Source organism: Magnolia sinica, chromosome 2 (genome assembly GCF_029962835.1).
Source record: "Magnolia sinica isolate HGM2019 chromosome 2, MsV1, whole genome shotgun sequence".
Taxonomy (NCBI): domain Eukaryota; kingdom Viridiplantae; phylum Streptophyta; class Magnoliopsida; order Magnoliales; family Magnoliaceae; genus Magnolia; species Magnolia sinica.
Window position 1 is genome coordinate 37,505,692 of NC_080574.1, and position 21,060 is coordinate 37,526,751.

Genomic DNA, 21,060 nt, shown 5'->3' on the forward strand with positions numbered 1-21,060 from the left:
CTTAGGCTACTTTGGATTCAACTTCTTGGATCTCACAAAGGGTTAAATACAAAAATCCCCTTTAATATCAAATAAAATGGAATCAATAGATCAAAGAATTGAATAACCAAAAAGCTATGAAAATAATATATTAATACCTCACAATAGCTTCACAATAATGGGGACTGAGTTCTCAGAGTTTTGACTTTAATTCATTTGGAATGAGTTATCAAACTTTGAAAATCGTCCTCAATTTATAGGCAAAAATACTGTTCGCTTGACTGGCCTAGTGGTCAGTTCGACTGGTCGAAGGACCAACAACATTTTAAAATTTCTGACGCGATAAGATAAGATCGCTACTCGACTGGTCGAGTGGCCTGCTCGACTGGTTGAGCACTGAACTCGACTGGTCAAGTGGGACCCAGAAATGTTGCTAGTCCAACCGAAAATTCCGAAAATTCACATCAAACCTTGGACCGATCGAGAAAATTCTTGGACTGGTCGAGCCAGTGTCTGGACTAGTAGAACCATGACTAGGACTGGTCAAAAAATAACTTATAACATTATCAAATGACTTATGATATAAGTGCAAATTGTATGACCCATCCTAAGGTCAATCTAGGGTCAAACAAACCTTACTTAAGAGGTTGAATCATCATATATCATTCTCTTGAAGTAGTTGAAGCTTGAAGAGTTGATTTAGTACTTGAACTTCTTGTTCTTGAACCTCTTAATCTTGTACTTGAACTTCTTGATCTTATACTTGAATGTAGACAAGCTTGGTAAGGATGCCATGTAGTTGATCTTATAATGCTGTTAAACAAGATATAGATTCCAAGAGGTTTTGGCACTACAAAATTTGACAAACCTATGAGCTAGATAAGAAAGCATTTACAATTTCCCCCTTTGTCAAATTTGTGACAAAACAAACAAGGACCAAGGAATCATGCACCAGTTGGATCAATAAAGAATCATGCACCAGTTAGATCAATAAAGAATCATGCACCAGTTAAAAAATGGTCAGCAAAAATCAACAAACCAATACTCCCCCTTACTACATTACTCCATAGAATCCAAGAGAAGAGAATAGATCCAAAAAAAAAAAACCACTTCCTCACATATTCTTCACATCTTCCACTCCATAGAATCCAATATCATTAGACATACCAACACAAATTCTCCCCCTTTTTGTCACAATATGACAAAGGAAAGAGCATATAAATGTTGAAAATATAATAGTAGAATAAGAGCAATGAGTAATGAGAGTAAGACGGAAGTTCAAGATAACATAAACATTGTCAAGATAACCATTAAAAACATGTCCACAAAAACAAGAAAACATGTCGAAGCAGATAGAGTCAAGAGAAATCCAAGTATAAAAGTTATTACAAATCAGAAATTCAGCACTAATTTAAACCAGAGGAAGGAGGGGGTATGGAAGGATCTATTTGATGTAGTCCCTTGTTAATGCTCCTAAGATATTTGCGCTTGTATTTAAATTGAGTTTCTTGGGACACATGTATACCCTCTACCTTCTCCTCAAGAGATCGCAAACGCGCATCGAAATCAGAAGGCTGAAAATCAGGATCAGCCGCAGAGTCAGACTCAATCTCATCAAATATGTAATCCATATTGACATCATTTGGAGGCAAAGCATCCTCCTCTTCAGTTGCTTCAACTGCTCCTCCAGCACCCACATCAACTTGGTCTGGAGCCAACCTCAAATTCATCTTATTTATGTTCGAGTTGTTGAATGGTAGATGGTTAATGAGAGCTTCTCCAACAGGCATAGCCACAAGACTATGGGTGGCTAGTGCAGTTATAAGATAGGCAAAAGGTATATCACTATGACCTGGATGGAGACGGAACTGAATAATGATGTAACAGATAAGAGATGGAAGACAAACAGAGACACCAATAACAATAGAATGAAGGATATGAGCCATGAAAGTAGTGAGCTCAGTCTTGTTACCAGACCTAGGGTAGACATTAGAAATGAAAATTCAATGGAGAACCCTGTATCTTGGTAATATATATTTGGAACTGAATGCTTTCCCAGAACTCTATTCCGCATTCATGTTGCATAAAACTCTAGTGAGCATTCTTTTCTCAGATTCAGATGGTTTTGCTACAAGAGTATAAATAGGAATACCGTCATCATTGACTGGAAGGTCCATTAATTTAGAAATTAAGTGACTGTCCATATCAATTGGACCTTCTCCGGTTGTAATGGTAAACGTTAGATTCTCAGTAGAAAAGTCACTAATGCAAGCAAACATGGCCTGTGTAATGAAACAGTATGCACGACCGCCCCAATGTAAAATGTTATCCCATCCTACAGATTGAAGGAGTGGAATAATACTAAAATGTGCCAAATTATCAGTGTTAACCATCCGTTCAACTATCACGTTGTGTAAGCGAATATCCCGCACATACTCGGGATCTTCTTCGGGTGACCGAAGATGGCGCACGTGATAGGAGCGGAATGAGAAGAAGAGGCACCACGAGATCCTTTCTTCGTATTTCTACTCTCCATTGCAACAAGGAAAACAAGGAATACAAGGATTGCACAAGAGGAAAGAAGGGTTTCAAGAAAATTAGATTTTTAGCTAGAAAACCCAATAAATCACCATAAACCTTGAAATAAACAACAAAAACAAGAAAATGGAAGTGTAAAGAATCCAAATCTACAAGGAAATTGAAAATGATGCACTAACCATGAAGGAATCGAAGGTTGGTACGACCGGACGTGCTAGGGCTGGCTGGGAAGATGAAGCAAATGAAAAGAAAAAGCTTTTTAAGTAATAAAAACCCATAAACCCGAGTGGGCTGACTGGTTGAGTACATACTCGACCAGTCGTGCCATGACTAGTCGAGAGTGTGTACTCGACTGGTCGAGCACCTCGAAAATTCAGCATATTTTCATATTTTGAAATTTAGAAAAATTTGCCAAAATAACATAAACTAAAAACATGCAATATCGTACAAATAAACATAAATATTTCAGTTCATATTGCACATACCCATATCCAATTTCAACTTAGCAAACCTGTTTCTGTCAAGTGACTTTGTAAATATGTCAGCAAGTTGATTTTCAGTTTGAATATAATCTACTGAAATAATCTTATCTTCAACTAATTCATGAATATAATGATATCTAATGTCAATATGCTTAGTTCGTGAATGCTGAATTAGATTTTTAGAAATGTTAATTGCGCTAGAATTGTCACAATACAAAACCATAGTATCTTGTGCAAATCCATAATCACTTAACATTCTCTTCATCCACACAAGTTGGGTACAAGCATTACTGGCTGCAATATACTCAGCCTCAGCTGTGGAAAGAGATACAGAACTCTATTTCTTGCTATGCCAAGAAACAAAGCAGTTCCCGATATAAAAACAGCCACCGCTGGTAGACTTGCCGTCATCAATATTACCAGCCCAATCAGCATCTGAATAACCGGCTAATTGAACCTTAGTATCATGAGGATACCAAAGGCCATGTGTGGCCGAACTTGCGACATATCTTAAAATGCGCTTTACAGCAATCAGGCGGGACTCTTTAGGGTCCGATTGATATCTAGCACAGATTCCTACACAGAATACAATATCAGCTCGGCTCGCAATTAAATATAATAAACTACCTATCATACTGCGATACAACTTAAGATCTACACTTTTACCTGTTGAATCCTTAGAGAGTTTAAGTGTCATACTCATAAGAGTATCGAAGTTTTTACCGCTCTCAAACCCAAATTTTTTCACCAAGTATAGAGCATACTTGGTTTGAGAGAAAAATATCCCATCAGCAAGCTGTTTCACTTGCAGACCTAGAAAATAGTTCAATTGTCCTACCATGCTCATTTCAAACTTAGACTTCATTAATTCTGCAAACTCAACAGACATGTTAGCACAAGTAGATCCATAGATAATGTCATCAACATATATCTGCACTATTAGAATGTGATCATTATATTTCTTTACAAACAATGTCTTATCAACACTCCCCATTACAAAGTTATGACTTAGTAGAAACTTAGTCAACTTTTCGTACCATGCCCTAGGAGCTTGTTTTAAACCATAGAGTGCATTTTTTAGATGATAAACATGGTTAGAATGTTTAGGGTCTTCAAAACCCTTAGGTTCTACATATACTTCCTCATGCAGATCACCATTCAAGAATACACTCTTGACATTTATTTGATGGATTTTAAAATTTTTGTAACAAGCAATGGATATGAACGGTCTGATAGATTCAAGACGAGCTACTGGGGCAAAGGTTTCATCATAATCGATGCCTTCTATTTGAGTGTACCCTTGTATAACCAGTCTCGCCTTATTTCTTATAATGTTACCTAATTCATCAAACTTATTTTTAAAGATCCACTTGGTTCCAATTATGTGTTTATCATTGGGTCTAGGAAGCAAATGCCATACATCATTTCGAACAAATTGATTAAGTTCATCTTGCATAGCTATAATCCAATTTTCATCAGCAAGTGCTTCTTTTACATTGGCCTGCTCAATTTGGAAAGTACAGCACACATAGTTACATATATTTTCAAGTTGTTTACGAGTGTGCACACCAGTGAGAGGATTCCCAAGTATTTGGTCAGTTGAATGGTCTTTAACTGATCGTAGTTCAGTGTCATTATTTTGACTAGATGAAGAGTCTGGTTTATCAAATAATGAGACTTCATCATCTTCTGAACTAGAGGTATTCAGATGATCATTTATGACAACATTAATGGATTCCTGAATTACACTGGTCCTCTTATTAAGAACACGATATGCTCGACTATTTAGAGCATATCCTAGGTAAATACCTTCGTCACTTTTGGTGTCGAATTTTTCCAAATTTTCCCGGTCACGTAGAATATAGCATTTACTACCAAAAACTCGAAAATATTTGACTATTGGCTTCTTATTGAACCACGGTTCATATGCAGTCTTATTATTCGATTTTCTATAATATACACGATTAATAATATAACAAGCAGTGTTAATAGCTTCAGCTCAAAGATTTTTAGGAACTTTCATGCTATTTAACATAACATTAGCCATCTCTTGAAGTACACGATTTTTTCTTTCAACAACCCCATTTTGTTAAGGTGTCTTAGGAGCAGAAAATTCACGCGATATCCCATGATCGCTACAGAACTTCTCAAAGCTGCTATTGTCAAATTCGGAACCATGATCACTTTATATTTTAATAACTGGTGATTCCTTCTCAGTTTGAATACGCTTGAGTACCCTTTTCACTTCATCGAGAGTTTCAGATTTCTCTCTCATGAAAACTACCCATGTATAGCTGGTAAAGTCATCAACAATTACCAGAATATATTTTTTACTGCCTCGACTCTCCGTTCTAGTAGGTCTAACTAGATCCATGTGGAGAAGCTCAAGAGGTTTGGATGTGGCACTAGAGTTCACTTTCTTGTGAGCACTTCTAGTTTGTTTTCCAATCTAACAATCGCTACAGATTTTATCCATTTTCTTTAACTTGGGTAGGCTACGTATTACGTCACCTTTGCTTAGTCTATAGAGACTACGATAGTGTACATGTCCTAGGCGTTTATGCCATAGATCGGATTCATTGGTTTGGACCATGTAGCATGATAACTTAGACGAGCTTGAGTTACTGACTATAAAAAAGTTCTCAGAAGTTCTGTGACCAATTAATATCACAGAACCATTCTCATTAGAAATTTCATACCCTTGATTGTTGAATTTGACGCTATGTTTATTATCACAGATTTGTGATATACTAAAGAGATTATGCTTAAAACCTTCTATAAATAAGACATTCTCAAATGGTGGAAGATTAAAAAGTTGAACCGTACCTTGGCCAACAATTCTGCAATTGCTACCATCACCGAAAGTGATGGAACCATCATCCATATCTTTGAGAATGGTGAACAAATCTTTGTCACCTGTCATATGTCTATGCATCCACTGTCTGGGTACCGCTTTGATTGACTTGAAGCCTTGAAAGCAGTGTGAGCAACCAAACAAGTAACCTTAGGGACCCATTTCATTACAGTTTCAGGTTTTGGAACATTGTTGGTTTTTCGATACTTGTACTTGTTATATATTCTACCATTCGAGTTGGATTTTAAAAGCTCCTTAAGTAGATCCACAATTTTTTTAGCCAAAGGGTTATGATTCTGATTTCTATAGTGTATATGATTGCTTTTAAGTTTCATAGTATGAAAAATTTTAGAATTTTGAAAATTATTTTGATTTAGACTTTTCCCTTTTGAGTTACAGGATTCCCCTTTAATAAACTTAGGAGGGGTAGGCTTACTTTTAGGAGGGGTATTTTTATCATAGCCCAAACCAGATCGATCGCCACATTTCCTAGATCCGGTTAGGAGTCTTTCTAGTTTAGGATCACCTTGGGCATACCTCCAAGTAACCTTCAAACTCAAGAGAGAAGAGACATCTAATTTTAGATTATCATTCTCTGATTTTAGGTTTTCAATTTGAGATGTTTTGAAATCTAAATCGCACTTGGTTCTTTGAAAACAATCAGATAAATGCGATTTTTCTAAAACTAGAGTATCAAAATTTTCTTTTAGCTTAAATTTTTTTTTCTTTTTGAAGTTTTAATTTTACAGCTATCTTGCAACTCTCCCTGTATAGGGCATGGTAGGCATCTTGAAAATCTTCATCATTTTCAGGATCACTTCTCAAATTTTCATCTTAAGTTGAATCACAACTTTCTAAGGAAGTGACTCTGGCTAGAGTCATTAAGGCCTTATCCTCATCAGTAGACTCATATTCAGAATCATCTGACTCAGAAGAAGCTTCAGAGCAGGATGATTCATCCCATGTAGCCAACATACCTTTTCTTTTAGGTTTGTCCTTCTTTGGACATTTATTTGTCAAATGCCCGTATTCATGGCAGTTAAAACATTTGTTGTCTTTAAGTGATTTCTAAGTTTTAGATCTACCCTTTTTCTTCTCAGAGGGTTTTTGAAAATCAACTCTCTTTTTGCTTTTGAAAATTTTATAAAACTTCTTGGCTAAAAGTGCCATATCATCCTCTGAATTTTCGCAATCAGAATTATTAGAATTATGAGAAATGCCTTTAGAAGATTTTAGGGCTATGGATTTGCCTTTAGGAGCCTTAAAATTTAACTTGTAGGTTTGTAAAAAACCAACAAGTTTTTCAACCTGCATGTTATCCATATCACGAAGTTCCTGAATGGCAGTGACTTTTGAATTGAACCTTTCAGGCAATGAGCGCAGTGTCTTTGCACAGACTTTACTTTATAGGATGCTATCTCCAAGACCCCACATTGAGTTGACTATGTCATTTAACTTAGTATAGAAGTCCATGAATATTTCACTTTCTTCCATACGTATTTCCTCAAACCTAGTGATGAGGATTTGAAGTTTAGATTTCTTGATAGTAGTCCACAAATTGTACTACCATAGTCGACCCAATAATATGTGGCACACATCCATATATTGGACTATGTTCACACTACATATTGTCATGACAAGTTTTACCAACCATGAAAGAAATTAAACAACAACGGGAAACCTTTACCTTACTACCTTGCTTAAACCTAGCAAGTCTAATATGGGTACGGGTTTCGCTCAGATCATCTCTCTCATGGGTTTCAATATTTTTTTTTTTTTTTATCTTTCATGAAGATGTATCTATTTTTCCAACCATTGTGAATGGTGCGCCAATCGTACTGCGTTGGTCAGCCTAATAATATGTGGCACACGTCCATCTATTGGACTACGTCACACTACATATTGTCATGATAGGTTTTACCAACCGTGAAAGACACTAAACAATGACAGGAAACCTTTACCTTATTACCTTGCTTAAACCTAGCAAGTCTATAAGGTTACGGGTTTCGCCCAGATCCTCTCTCATGGGTTTCAATATTATTTTTTATTATCTTTCATGAAGGTATATGTATTTTTCCAACCATTGTAAATGGTCCGTTGATCACACTGTCTTGGTTGACCCAATAATATGTGGCACACGTCCATCTATTGGACTATGTCACACTACACATTGTCATGATAGGTTTTACCAATCGTGAAAGAAACTAAACAACGACAAGAACTGAATGCCTCTCGGTCTTCTACCGGAGCTTTTCTACTACCTTTTTTTAGATGACCTTTTCATAGTTGTCGTCGTCGATGATCCGTGCGTAGACTTCGCCATTCACTGTGCTACTCGTGTAGAAGATATTAATCGGTAAATCCTTAGGTGACTTGGGTGCAAGAAGAGCCTTTCGGAATATTTCGTACTCTCCATTGTTAGTATCATAATCCACATTATACATTCCCTTTGTGGTCTTACCCTCATCGTCAATTGACTGTTTCTCCACAATTGCTTCGGAGCTACTAGCCAAATTGACTTGTTACTTCCTACGTTCGCGGGGAATATGTCCAACTTCGTTGCATTTGTAGCACTGGATGTTTTTTCTGACTTGTTCATCCTATTGTCCTATTGTTCAAAACTCGTGACCTAGACACTAGAGTGGCATTTTTTGCTTGACTTGAATCCCCTGCAGGCTTCTTACTGCGACCCCCAAATGCTAGTTGTCACGTCCCTAAATCTAGTGTCAGTAATCCGTGATTACTATACACCAAATTTTGGTTGACAGCCTCCGTAGAACTCCGATTTTGGGGCTTCCAACTATCGCATACCAAGTCCCATAAGCGAGGCTCCACAAGGAGGATTTCTAAAAGTAAAGATGACACATACATATCATTTCTCAAAATTTCATCATATTCAACATGTGTTACTGTGTACAACTAAGCACATCAAGGTAAAACCAAAACATAAACCATGTCATATTTACTATACCTGTTGTACATATACAAGGTACTACAAAAAAATATATACACTGATATGTACAAGACAAAAAGGACAACTGGAGTTTGTAATCTATACTCCTTCAGCTCCCTACTCTTAACTGTAAAAAAAAATAATAATAAAAAATAGAAAGGAAACCTTGAGCTACTAAGCCCAGTGAGTGCGTGTGTGCAGTGAAAATGCATGTTTCATGTCATGCTCATATCATGCACAGGCCTATTGAGCCGATAGCAATAAAAGAAATATACAATGCATGATGTAACTTTCCATGTTCCAAAATTTTCACATTTCCCAATTGGATCACCAAGGTCTGAAACAGAGGTGGGACCGCATAGGATTGCTACCCACTTGCACAGGCTTTTCCACCGTGGTTAACTACAGAGGTGGGACTACATAATTCTTGGGCTGAACTAGTCAAACCCACTTGTGTTGAATCTCACTATCTGCCTAACAGCGAGAAGTCATAAATCATCTAGCAAAACGATTGCGGACAATTTACGAGCTTGTCGCACACAACCTATCTTTGCTTGCCCATAAGCAAGTCAGGTTAAACCTCTCAACCAATTGACACGCGTCGATGGGAGTCACCGCTTACTTTGGTATTTTGGCATTCCAGCGCTCTGTTCTTCCACCTGGTCTAAGCATTGGTTGCTCCCAATGGTACCAATCGGGGTTTAGGGACTTTCACCCAGGGACCCTCTAATCATGTCCTGTTGAATTACACATTTCCGGTGTGGTGTCCAACTCAAGTCATAACAAAATATGTTTCATTGCATTTACAATCACCATATGCATACGTCCACACAAGCACAATATATCATGTTTTTCAAGGCAAGCATTGGACGACCTTCCTCATATGGTCTTCTTGTGAATTTAAGTTCCTCATAGGGGTCTCATGTAATGCATCCTGTATCTAGACGGTTCACATACTACTCATAGACATATCATGTGTCGCAACACAACCCACTGTGATCACCATACCATGATATGAATCATTCACTCTCAATCGTACAATGATACAACATCTATGAACTATGCATATGATATACACATGACTTAGCCAATCTAAATCCAATCCGGGATTCATTCCGCTATAAGACTTCATGCTACAAGCATGTTTTTTCTCAAGAGTCAACTACACCAAAAGGGGGAAGGATAACTCTTTCAAATGTTTTGTCAAACAGGTAGCGGGCGGACTTTGTAAGGGACAAATAGAGAAACTGATGGAAATACGTATGAATTTAAACAAAACTAAATCATCTCTATCATCCAATCTTCCATTAATAACCTAACCAAGTAAATCAGAAAATCCAGCAATAACCTAACCAACTAAATCAGAAAATCTATTCTTCTATGGGGCTTTCAAGGAAAATCCAGCAATAACCTAACCAACTAAATGAAAATCTAGTCTTCTATAGGGCTTTCAAGGAAAATCTAGCAATAACCTAACCAACTACATCAAAAAATCCAGCAATAACCTAACCCTAAATCAAAAACATCTATTCTTCTATGAGGCTTTCAAGTAATCTAATGCACATATATGCGTGCTCCTAATCTATGCACTCACTTGTAAGTTGTAACAATCAGAGGATTGGATTTCAAACTCGGCTTCTGCTTCCTTTTCTTCTTCTTCTTCTCAACTTCAAACTTAAGCTAGAAGAGAGTGCTGGAAATGGGTTGTTGAAAGAGGGTTTTTATGTTTATGGACTCGAAAATGGTCTTAAAATTGGCTTTTGTCTAAAAGAAGGGTTGGGAGGTGTTTTGTGATATTTTTGAGAAGTTTAAGCTGATGGTAACAAATTTTTTTTTTTTAAAATGTTATTTAAGTGATTTGACATAAAACATTCCGAGAATTTTAAAAAAATCGAGGTCATTTGAGTTATTTTATCAAAATATATATGTGCATATCTATTCATAACTTACAATCCGGGTGTCATATTGACATGTCGTTTCCGCCAGTAATTTCGTAACTCGACTACGGTCACAACGGTTAGGCTCTCGGATCTAACGGATTTTGAAAACTCGATGATGGCCCACCGCCAGATAAAATAAGGACATAGTTGTCATTTCTCAGATTGTGTAATTTTAAGTCCGTATATTAAAATTCGGACATTTGGTTGAAATGCGGCTTGCGGCTTGATAACAAAACAACATTTCGATCAAGTCAAAATATTCTCCGGGCCAATAGACCTACAGTCAACGGCTATCCAATGCACGAACTTGATGTCGGGGCCTCGGGTCTTACACTAGTAGATCAATTAAAAGTTCTCATGTGACCATACATGGCTTTGCTCCTCTTTTCAACCAAGGAGGCTTGCCTACATGCTTCTACAACAATAAACACTGGTTGAATCCCCAATTAATTCGCAATTGTGAGCCACAACCCACCCATGAAACGAGTAACCAGGTGCTTTTGGTCTCGGATAAATTATTTCGAGCCCCCAAATGATGGAATTCTTTTGCGTACTCCGCACCTTTCTTTGGTGGCCTTAACTTGCGCTGAAGCTCTATTTGTCAGCTAATTGGTGATTATTGTCACTTCTTCTTCTTCTTTGCTTTGTCCACATCTTTGAAAAAAAAAAAAAAAAAATCATTTTCACTACATCAATTCAATTCAAAAAATTGTCTCGTGCATGCTATACCATGATATTTAGGGACTTCCACCTTCACTCCCAACTCCCTACTTTGGTTATCATAATCACTCACTCTTTCCCGTCGTGGCTCAACAAATTGAGCTTCACAATGGAATGGGTTAATGTCACTCCCACAATGACTCATTGCCATTATCTTCCTGATTTGGTGGTTCATTCCTTGCAATTAGCGTAGTGGGTTGTTGGGAGATGGTCTGCATTTGCCTTTCTAACATGGCAAGTCTCTCTTCTATTGGATTTGTTTCTTCCTCATTCCTTCCTCGTGCACGAAACATAATCATCATAATCATAAAATACGAGTTCACGCAAGAACGAAACAATGAACCAAGCGGAGGCTCTAATAGCAAATTGGGTATGGCCAACAAAAGAGATTCGTCAATACACACGCAGTTATATCAAACCCTAGAACCAGGTCATACCCAAACACACCCGATCCAAGAATAGGAATTCTTCCACTTGAAAAGAAAGGAAAAACAAGGCAGTATCCAGTGAACAATCAAAGCTCTCACCATTTTCGATGGCCTAGATCACACGCCCCACTTGTGAAAACGTGTACTTGCACAAACATTGGAGAAAGGTTGACACCCAAGGCTTGTAGAGATGAAAAATGGCCCAAAAGCTGTTGAACGTTTTCTCTTTATTGAGTTTTTATACAAAGAGAAACCCTAGTACTAATCTGGGCTTTACATCAAACATAAACTTTGGAGTAGATGTTATAATCTCTGCCTTACGATCTTAATTTAAAGGAAATTGACTAAAAAAACCTATCTACTTGAGTGGGACATAAGTAACGAAAAAATCACAATTTGTCAAAAAGTAAGATAAAGTTCATAACTTGAGGTAAATGTCACCAAAAGACCCTTTTGTGGACCCAAAAGTATACCATGGGTGCCACAATGTGTAGTCCATTGTTGGGTCTATGGTTTTGGCCCCATTATGGAAGATATTTGGGCCCATTTCCACTCTTTCATCCATCCTAAAATTCCTTGGCAAGTACATCAGCCCGATCCATCAGCATTTTGTTGTCCACATCCTCATCATGACCTCACTCCCCTTCCTAATTTTCTTGTAATAATTCTGTAGGTCTTGCAGTATACAGAAACTAACAAAAAATTATTATGTAAAAAAAATAGTTCTCAAATGCTGTTTAATGGAGAATCAATTCTTTCTATTGCTAAATACACCCTAGCCCCATCTTATTAATATTGATAAGTGTACAATATGGTGCTTTGCAGTACATGAAATTCAAAAAATATGAAAGTGTAGAAATGATACTCCTCATGACTACATGGCTCCATAGGTCTCAACAGTTCTCCCATTTTACATGCTACTTTGTATTTGTTTATTTATTTTTAAGGAATGTGTTTTGCATAGCTCAAATCAGCCTAATACTGGAATTGCCTAATCTTCTTAGTATGTTAATATCATTGTGCTTCACAAAATTTATCTGTTATTCATTATTTCACATTTGCAGCTGTTCTCGACGTTATCATGAGCTTTAAATCAAGGCGAAGTATGTCATTTCCAGTTAAGCTAAGATACATCTTAAAGGTTGTTTCAGCTGCAGCGTGGGTGATAATTTTACCAGTATCTTATGCTTATACATGGGAGAATCCTCCTGGACTAGCGAAGACTATCAAAAACTGGATTGGGAATAGCCAAAATGCTCCTTCATTATATATTTTGGCCATTGTTATATACTTGTCACCAAATATGCTCGCCGCATTATTGTTTCTGTTTCCCTTCATCAGACGTTTCCTTGAACAGTCGAACTATAAGATTATAACTATCATGATGTGGTGGTCTCAGGTATGTGGAGCAACCATGTGAAAATTAGTTATAGTGCAAGATAGTAATAATATCTGAATGTTAACTTTCTTGCCATTTGATTAGTAGGTGGCGTATAATGTGTCTGTTTATCTTTTGCTGAAGCGTCCTTGATTTTATAATGGCAGCCTCGGCTCTATGTAGGAAGGGGAATGCATGAAAGCACATTCTCACTTTTCAAGTAAGATTTGCCATCCAAGGGAATGTGGGATGGAAAGGTTTTTTAGCATTAGTTATTAGATGTCTAAATATGATCTTTATTTTATTGAGATTTTTTTCCCCACTTTCAGGTACACCATGTTCTGGGTTCTTCTCATGATAACAAAATTGGCATTTAGTTACTACGTTGAGGTACTATTCTCGACAGCCATTAAAAATAATAATTTGCAGCATTGTACATGCTAACTGTTAGCTTCTGATATCACCATATTATTAGGTTAAATGGTTAATTGGGAATGCTAATTAATTGTTAGGTACCCATACCATATTGATATCTGGGAATGCTAATTTCTAAGTGTTAATTGCTAAATGCACATACTAATTGTTAGGTACTGATTTCACCATATCATGGAACACTCGTTAATGCACATAGGGTTGCTCAATCATCATTTAGGTTGTCTATCTAGCCACCTTCAGTTGTCCGTGCAATAAAAATCACTCCACTTGGAGGCTTCTGTTTGGATCATGATGTTGATTGGTGTATTTTTGCATGATGGTTCCTTTCTGTGGGGCGCACGCAGTGGGTGGTCCATTTCGATCATTGTTTTTTCCAGGTCTAGAATGATAATTTGATTTCCCAGGGTACAAATGAGAAGCACCGTGAATCTGAATCGCTGTCCATCTCCTCCTGGCTATATGCATATATAGACAGGTGTGCCCACACTGAAAGGTTGGCATACCATGAAGTATACTAGAAACAAAAATTAGGCCGATCCACTCATTATGCAGGCCACTGTAGAAAGTCATGGCAGCTGTGGATTTGGTCTGAAGTACACTTATGCCCCTCCTGATGAGTGGCTTGGCCTTGCTCTTGCACTAGGTCTTCATCATGGGTAAGCCAAGGCCAGCCATGGATTTGATCCTTCGTACACTTCTGCTACACTTGATTAGTTGGTTCGTCTGATTTTTGCACTAGGTTATCTTCATGACGGGTCCATTTTGGATGGGTTAGATGTCATGCAAATGTGACATGCTAGGAATCATGAGGGAGATGGATGTAATTTAGCAGTCTTAACTATTTGTAAGTTAGAGCTCAGTCCTTGCACACACACATACAATGGAAAAGCTAAAGCCCTTATCTTGATGGGGGCATTAGCGGTATCGCAAAGTGTTTAAATGATTTGTGGGACAATCATCAAAATGGACTGTGTCCATCCTATCACTGGTAAGTGAATAAACCTTCTTATCTGTTCTCACCACCTCATTTATACAATTCAAATCCAGTATAAATTGGTATTTGTTGTAAGCTACATGACTGAAGGTACTATTGCCACTGTTGTATAAATAAAATCAGAGTGTGTAGTGAGCCCATGCTTACTTCCTACATGAATTTTTGGAAACAGAGGCTTCTGTTATACTACTATGTGTTTGCTCTTTTCGGCAGTCCTGATGCATGAATTGTGTTTAGTATGTTCTTCAGTTCTATATAGGCTACATATTTAAATCATCATGGCTCGTGACTTTTATAGGGTTTTTCTCTGAATTATTGCTGCAGGTAATTATACTCTCTTTTTTTCAGTATTTGCCGCTTACTATCTAAATGGTTGCAGATAAAGCCTCTTGTGGGCCCTACGAAATCTATCATGGCAACTCCGATCAGAACATTTCAATGGCATGAATTTTTCCCACGAGGTATTCGTGATTGAAAATTTCAAAATTTGTTAATTGAAAGAATATTTAACGAATTGTTGTTTGCTGTGTGCAGCGAAGAGCAACATAGGTGTTGTGATAGCGCTATGGGCTCCTATCATTCTTGTATGATTCTAACTAATCATGACAGATGATCTCTCTGTCTGTTTCATATCCTTAGGTGTTCTTTCCTATTGAGTTCTGAAACCATGATGCTTTCCAGGTCTATTTCATGGATACCCAGATTTGGTATGCAATTTTCTCCACATTATTTGGAGGTATTTATGGTGCATTTCGGCGTCTTGGAGAGGTTGGTGAAGCTTCTTTCTTTCAGTAATTCTTGATGCTCCCCCCCCCCTCCCCCCCCCCCAAAAAAAAAAAAAAAAAAACCCTGTTGTGGCTGGCACTTTCTATTTTTATTTTTGCCCAACTGTTAATACCGCAGGACGTTCCGCATAACACAATGAGATATCTACTTGTGCACATTCATTGGCATCATTTTACTGTGTTTCCATGGATTTGAATCACACTTGTGTACAAAGGTTCACAGGCCATTGGTTTCACCAGCATGTGTGCATGCTTGTGTCTGTACATCCTTTTCTTTATGTGCAGAGCAGTATATGTGTCAGTATGTCCTTGGTTTTTTCCATTTTCTCATTTTGCTTGTGGTGTTGGTGGTTACAGCACTCACTTTTCTAATCGATTTTATTCTTTTAGTGGTGATAGCTATGTGTCTGTATCTATCCAGAGTAATATCTAAAGTTCCAGAAATATAAATTTTGATAACATACAGAATTTCAGCTCATAGTTTCTTCTTCTTCTTCTTGTCAGAAGGCTCAGTTTTTTCATGTTGTTAATTTGTCAGATGGCTCCCACCTGAGCCCTTATGGCAACCTTTTATAATTAAGTAATATCTAATATCTGAAGTTCCAGAAATATAAATAGTGATCCAATACATAATTTCAGCTCATAGTTTCTTCTTCTTCTTTTTCTTCTTCTTCTTTTTTGTCAGAAGGCTCAGTTTTTTCATGTTGTTAATTTGTCAGATGGCTCCCACCTGTCTCTCCCTTATGGCAACCTTTTATAATTATCCCTTTTGTTTAAAAAAATTCTACTGGACACAACATACTCATTAGTTCTTGATAAGCCTTTGCTTTACTATTTTCATATTCATTTCTGTTCTTGATATGGGAATATACCTTTGCCTTACTATGTTCTTATTCATTACAGATTCGAACATTAGGAATGCTAAGGTCCCGATTTCAATCTTTGCCGGGTGCTTTTAATGCTCGCTTGGTTCCATTGGAGAAGACTGAAACTAAGAAGAAAGGGTTTAGGGCCACATTATCTCGCAAATTTGCTGAGGTCAAAAGCTCCTTCAACTGTGCAACAGACAGCTAGAATGATAATCTCTTTTTTGTTGTTAACCCGTGGTTGCTACTATTTTATGGAGTTAGTAATAACTCCAATTATCAACTTTGAAATTACATGGACGTGAATTTGTTATTTCAGATCCCACCTAATAAAGAGAAGCAGGCTGTGAAATTTGCCCAACTGTGGAACAAAATTATTAGTAGTTTTAGAGAGGAAGATTTAATAAGTAACAGGTAATTGGAGCATGCTGAGACTGGCAATTTTTTTCCTGGACTACTGTGAATCTTGAAATATTGACTCCCGGAGCTAATTATGTTAAGGAGATTCATCAAGTATTATTTCTTAATTTCTTATTGCTCTCATTTATCATGTCACAAAATGTAATAAGCTCATTCAAAATTTCAGGGAAATGAACTTGTTGCTAGTTCCATATTGGGCTGATCGTGATTTGGACCTTATCCAATGGCCTCCTTTCCTGCTTGCTAGCAAGGTTTGTATTGCTTGTTTGATTTAGTACTTAAAAAACTGAATCCTATGCTCACATGCTATGCTGTATTTGCTATTAGATTCCAATTGCATTGGATATGGCGAAAGATAGCAATGGTAGGGACCGTGAGCTCAAAAAGAGAATCAATGCAGATAATTACATGTATTGTGCTGTTCGCGAGTGCTATGCATCATTTAGAAACATTATCAAGCAGTTAGTTGAAGGGCCACGTGAAAAAGAGTAAGGAATGTTTTAATTACAAATGATCTAATAATTCATTTTTTAACAGATATACGACGGGATCTACCTGCTCTGCCCTTTTCTCTCTTTTTTTTGGTGGGATTATTATTTCACTACAGTTGCATTTCCTGATAATTCTTGTCCGTGGTTTCACTTACATTTCAGGGTCATAAATGATATATTTTCTGAAGTTGAGAAACATATAGCCAATGACACCCTAATAAGTGAATTGAAGATGAGCGCTCTCCCTAGTCTCTGTGACCATTTTGTCAAGCTGATTAAATATTTGGTTCGTATCTGAAATGTTTCATATTTCAATACTGCCACAAACAAGCTTGGTTGTGTAATCTAGAAAAGCCAAATCTTTATTTAATCATTTCAGTTGGACAATAAACCTGAAGAAAGGGATCAGGTCATCATTCTTTTCCAAGACATGCTGGAGGTTGTGACTAGAGACATAATGGAGGAACAGTTTTCCAGGTGAAGCATTTTCAATTTGATTCTTTCATAAAATGCTAATTTATTAGTTGATGTTTTAATGCTGTTCTACATTTTTCTTGGGCAGCCTTTTGGATTCAAGCCATGGTGGTGGTTCTTATGGAAGGTATGAAGGGATGACACCTCTTGATCAACAATATCAGTTATTTGCATCCTCTGGAGCAATCAAATTTCCACTACCTGAATCAGAAGCCTGGAAAGAGAGGGTAAGCAAGCTGATATAATGAGAAGTTCTGGTCTTCTAATAGTGGCTCACTGATTATTTTCCTCGTTCCAGATCAACAGGCTATATCTGTTGCTGACTGTGAAGGAGTCTGCAATGGATGTACCATCCAACCTAGAAGCCCGAAGGCGAATTTCTTTCTTCTCAAATTCTTTGTTCATGGATATGCCGCCAGCACCTAAAGTTCGTAATATGCTTTCATTCTCGTGAGTTCTCTAGATGTCAAACTCTCATCAATTCCTTGATTTTTTTTTCCCGTCAGAAGTTAATTGTTTAATTTAGGAAGTTTGTGATGCATGTGTGAACTTGCTACCCCTTCTATTTTGAAAAGGCTTGTGGTTATATGCTTAAGGCCGGTCAACTTTACATTCTCTACCAGCTGTTTTCATGCATTGCTTCCTTTCTTTTGAGGACAGTATTTAATATACATGACATAGACTATTTTCTCGCACCGGATATGCTCTCAACGTTAGGGGCCTGTTAACCTGAATAGAATGTGAAGGGAAATCCAGTTCTTTTGACAATTAGTGTGCAGAAAAATATATTGATGATATTAGAAAATCATTGTATTCTTTCCTAGTCTTAGTTATTTTGAGTACTGCATTCGATTACTGAAGATTTGATTCAATTATGAATAGCAAGGATAAATTCAAGCAAAAACTTATGCTGCATAGTGCCTGCACAGGTGAGGTGCGACTTTGATAGGCACTCGGTTATGAAAATTGCAAAACACAAAAGCTGTTTTCATTGTTCAAAGCTTAACCAAAAGTTGCATAAATATCAATTAAAAAGCGAGACTATATTATCATTTTATTGGTGAAAAGATCTTTTGATTACTGCTACCTACATCCCCACCAAGAACCCGGTTATAGATGTATTTATGGAAGCGCATGGACCAAACATAGATACTAGTTTTTTGGTTGTGGTGGGCAGCGCTGATGATGCAGGACATGGAAAATTAAATATGATATGCAAGATTGCAGGCTTAGATCACACCAATTCAAAAACAATCACACAAATTCCACATCCCACATGAAAATCCAAACATTCAATTAAAGGGGAATCTATGCGGGTCCAAGCCGACACAGGCTAGGACTGGACCGATAAAATTATAAACCAAACAATGTCAAAGGGAAGTAAAATCAACTACTCATGCATAAAAATTAGTCCCTAATCCAAGGGATTCCCTAATTTCAATTCAAGGAACCCTAAGGTGATAAAAAGGGGCAAATCAATTAGGGATCATGTAATATAGGGTTAAGATTCATGAAAAAATAGCTATGAGAGGATAAAAGAGGATAAAAACCTGAGCCAAAAGAAAATCCCGCGTGTGGACAGCAACAATGGCCCAGACGGACGTGCGTGTGATCCCGGCCACACGCTTGTGGGGCCCACTATTCAGAAAAAGGCCACCTTGGCCCTGGTCGGCCAGGGATGGACTCCAAAACCTCCAAATTTCAGCTCGATCCGATGTACGGTTTGTGCGTGGTGCTCCGCCGAAGTTTCAGCTCGCCTGCGGGCCGAAATCTGGAAACCTGCTTTAATGAAGAAATCTGATGCAACAAAAAGACAACTTCAAAGTACGGATGGTGGGGGAAGATGGAAAAAAAATGATGGAAGATGGGGGTGAATTGGGATCGATGTGGCTTCGCACCACGGTAGTTAGCCCTTCGATAAGGGAGGGCTTTGCACCCACTTTTGAATTCTTCCACAACTTACGAAGAGAGCAGAAAAATAAAGCAGGAATTTTTTTATTAACTTCAATGAATGAAAAGAACTACAAGGGGTGCCTATTTATAGGGAGAACCCTATACCCAAAAACTCGCACCATGTGCGACACCTATTACTTGGCGATTAAGTAAACTAAAATAAAAATCAAACGAGAAAATCTAAAGCGTTCACGATGTTCTAAATAATAACAATAAGCAAAAACTAAAATATAAAACCAATCCGATGAGTGGGCCACGATCATGAGATCCCATGGTGGGCTTTTCTTGACTATCGGGCCACTTTTCTGAACCAAAACTTGTCTTCTAGCTAGGAGGCCCTCTCTGGACGTCGTCATCGAGCCAGATCGATGGTGGGGTCCTCCTTCTGCATACGTACGTGCGTAGGGGGGGCGGCGTGAGTGCGCGTGTGCGCGTGATGTCCCCATCAATTCTCCCCGGCTGCAAAGATTTCGCCACTGGAGAAATAAAACTCCTGAACCGCTTCAGGATGTCAGGATCAAGTCTCTGAAGCTCCTCAGTGAGCCACATGCTACCTGAAGCTGGGCGTGACTTCCATTTAACCACGTACTTCTGAAACCCGCCGTCCGACGTTGAAACTATCTGATGGTCCTGGATATTCTCTATTTCCTCTCTGGGCGTGTGAAAGTTAGGTATGGGAGGGAGAGGTTGAGAAAAAATCTCAGGAAGAATAAGTATGGGAGGTAGAGGTTGGGAAAATGGGTCAAGACGGGTAGGTATGGAACGTAGAGGTTGGGAAAATGGATCGAGAAAGGTAGGTATGGGAGGTAGAGGCTAAAAAGAAAGGTTAGAAAGAGTGGGTATGAGAGGTAGAGGTTGAGAAAATGGGTCGGGAAGGGTAGGTATGGGACGTAGAGGCTGAAAATATGGGTTAGGAAGGATAGATATGGGAGGTAGAGGCTGAGAAAATGGGTCGGGACGGGTAGGTATGGGACGTAGAGGCTGGAAAAATGGGTTGAGAATGGGCCATGGTTCAAGGGATAAATATGGAGAATCAGGATGGGTGGGCGAAGGGCCGAACAAAGTATCAGTGGTCCCCTGAAAAGTAACTAAATCCTCCACATCGGATGTGAAACTAATTCCCATTGAAGGTGGAAGATCTACCTCATACACATTGAGACCGTTTCGTTTTATAATTTTGACGGGTCCAGCGCTACACGCGTGTAACTTACGAACGGCCCTCGAAGGATACCGCTTGGGCCTGATGCAGACCATCATAGAGTCCCCAATATTGAATCCTTTGAAAAATTTATATTGGTTTGTAGAAAATGTGCAATGTTCATTATTAGTCATGATCTTCTGCCTGATTTCTTGATGCCATGAATGAATGT

The 21,060-nt window shown here is 38.0% G+C and overlaps 1 protein-coding gene across 1 annotated transcript in view; it reads left to right on the forward strand.

Moving 5' to 3' along the window:
• LOC131236971 (callose synthase 3-like) overlaps positions 1-21,060 on the forward strand; it is a 94,904-nt gene that overhangs the window by 58,860 nt on the left and 14,984 nt on the right. The window contains exons 16-29 of the mRNA XM_058234557.1: positions 12,959-13,293; positions 13,440-13,492; positions 13,602-13,662; positions 15,081-15,162; positions 15,236-15,285; positions 15,383-15,469; positions 16,390-16,524; positions 16,672-16,766; positions 16,939-17,023; positions 17,100-17,260; positions 17,426-17,549; positions 17,643-17,740; positions 17,826-17,964; positions 18,036-18,187. Of these exons, the coding sequence (XP_058090540.1) occupies positions 12,959-13,293; positions 13,440-13,492; positions 13,602-13,662; positions 15,081-15,162; positions 15,236-15,285; positions 15,383-15,469; positions 16,390-16,524; positions 16,672-16,766; positions 16,939-17,023; positions 17,100-17,260; positions 17,426-17,549; positions 17,643-17,740; positions 17,826-17,964; positions 18,036-18,187 (1,657 nt within the window). The remainder of the gene's footprint in view (positions 1-12,958; positions 13,294-13,439; positions 13,493-13,601; positions 13,663-15,080; positions 15,163-15,235; positions 15,286-15,382; positions 15,470-16,389; positions 16,525-16,671; positions 16,767-16,938; positions 17,024-17,099; positions 17,261-17,425; positions 17,550-17,642; positions 17,741-17,825; positions 17,965-18,035; positions 18,188-21,060) is intronic.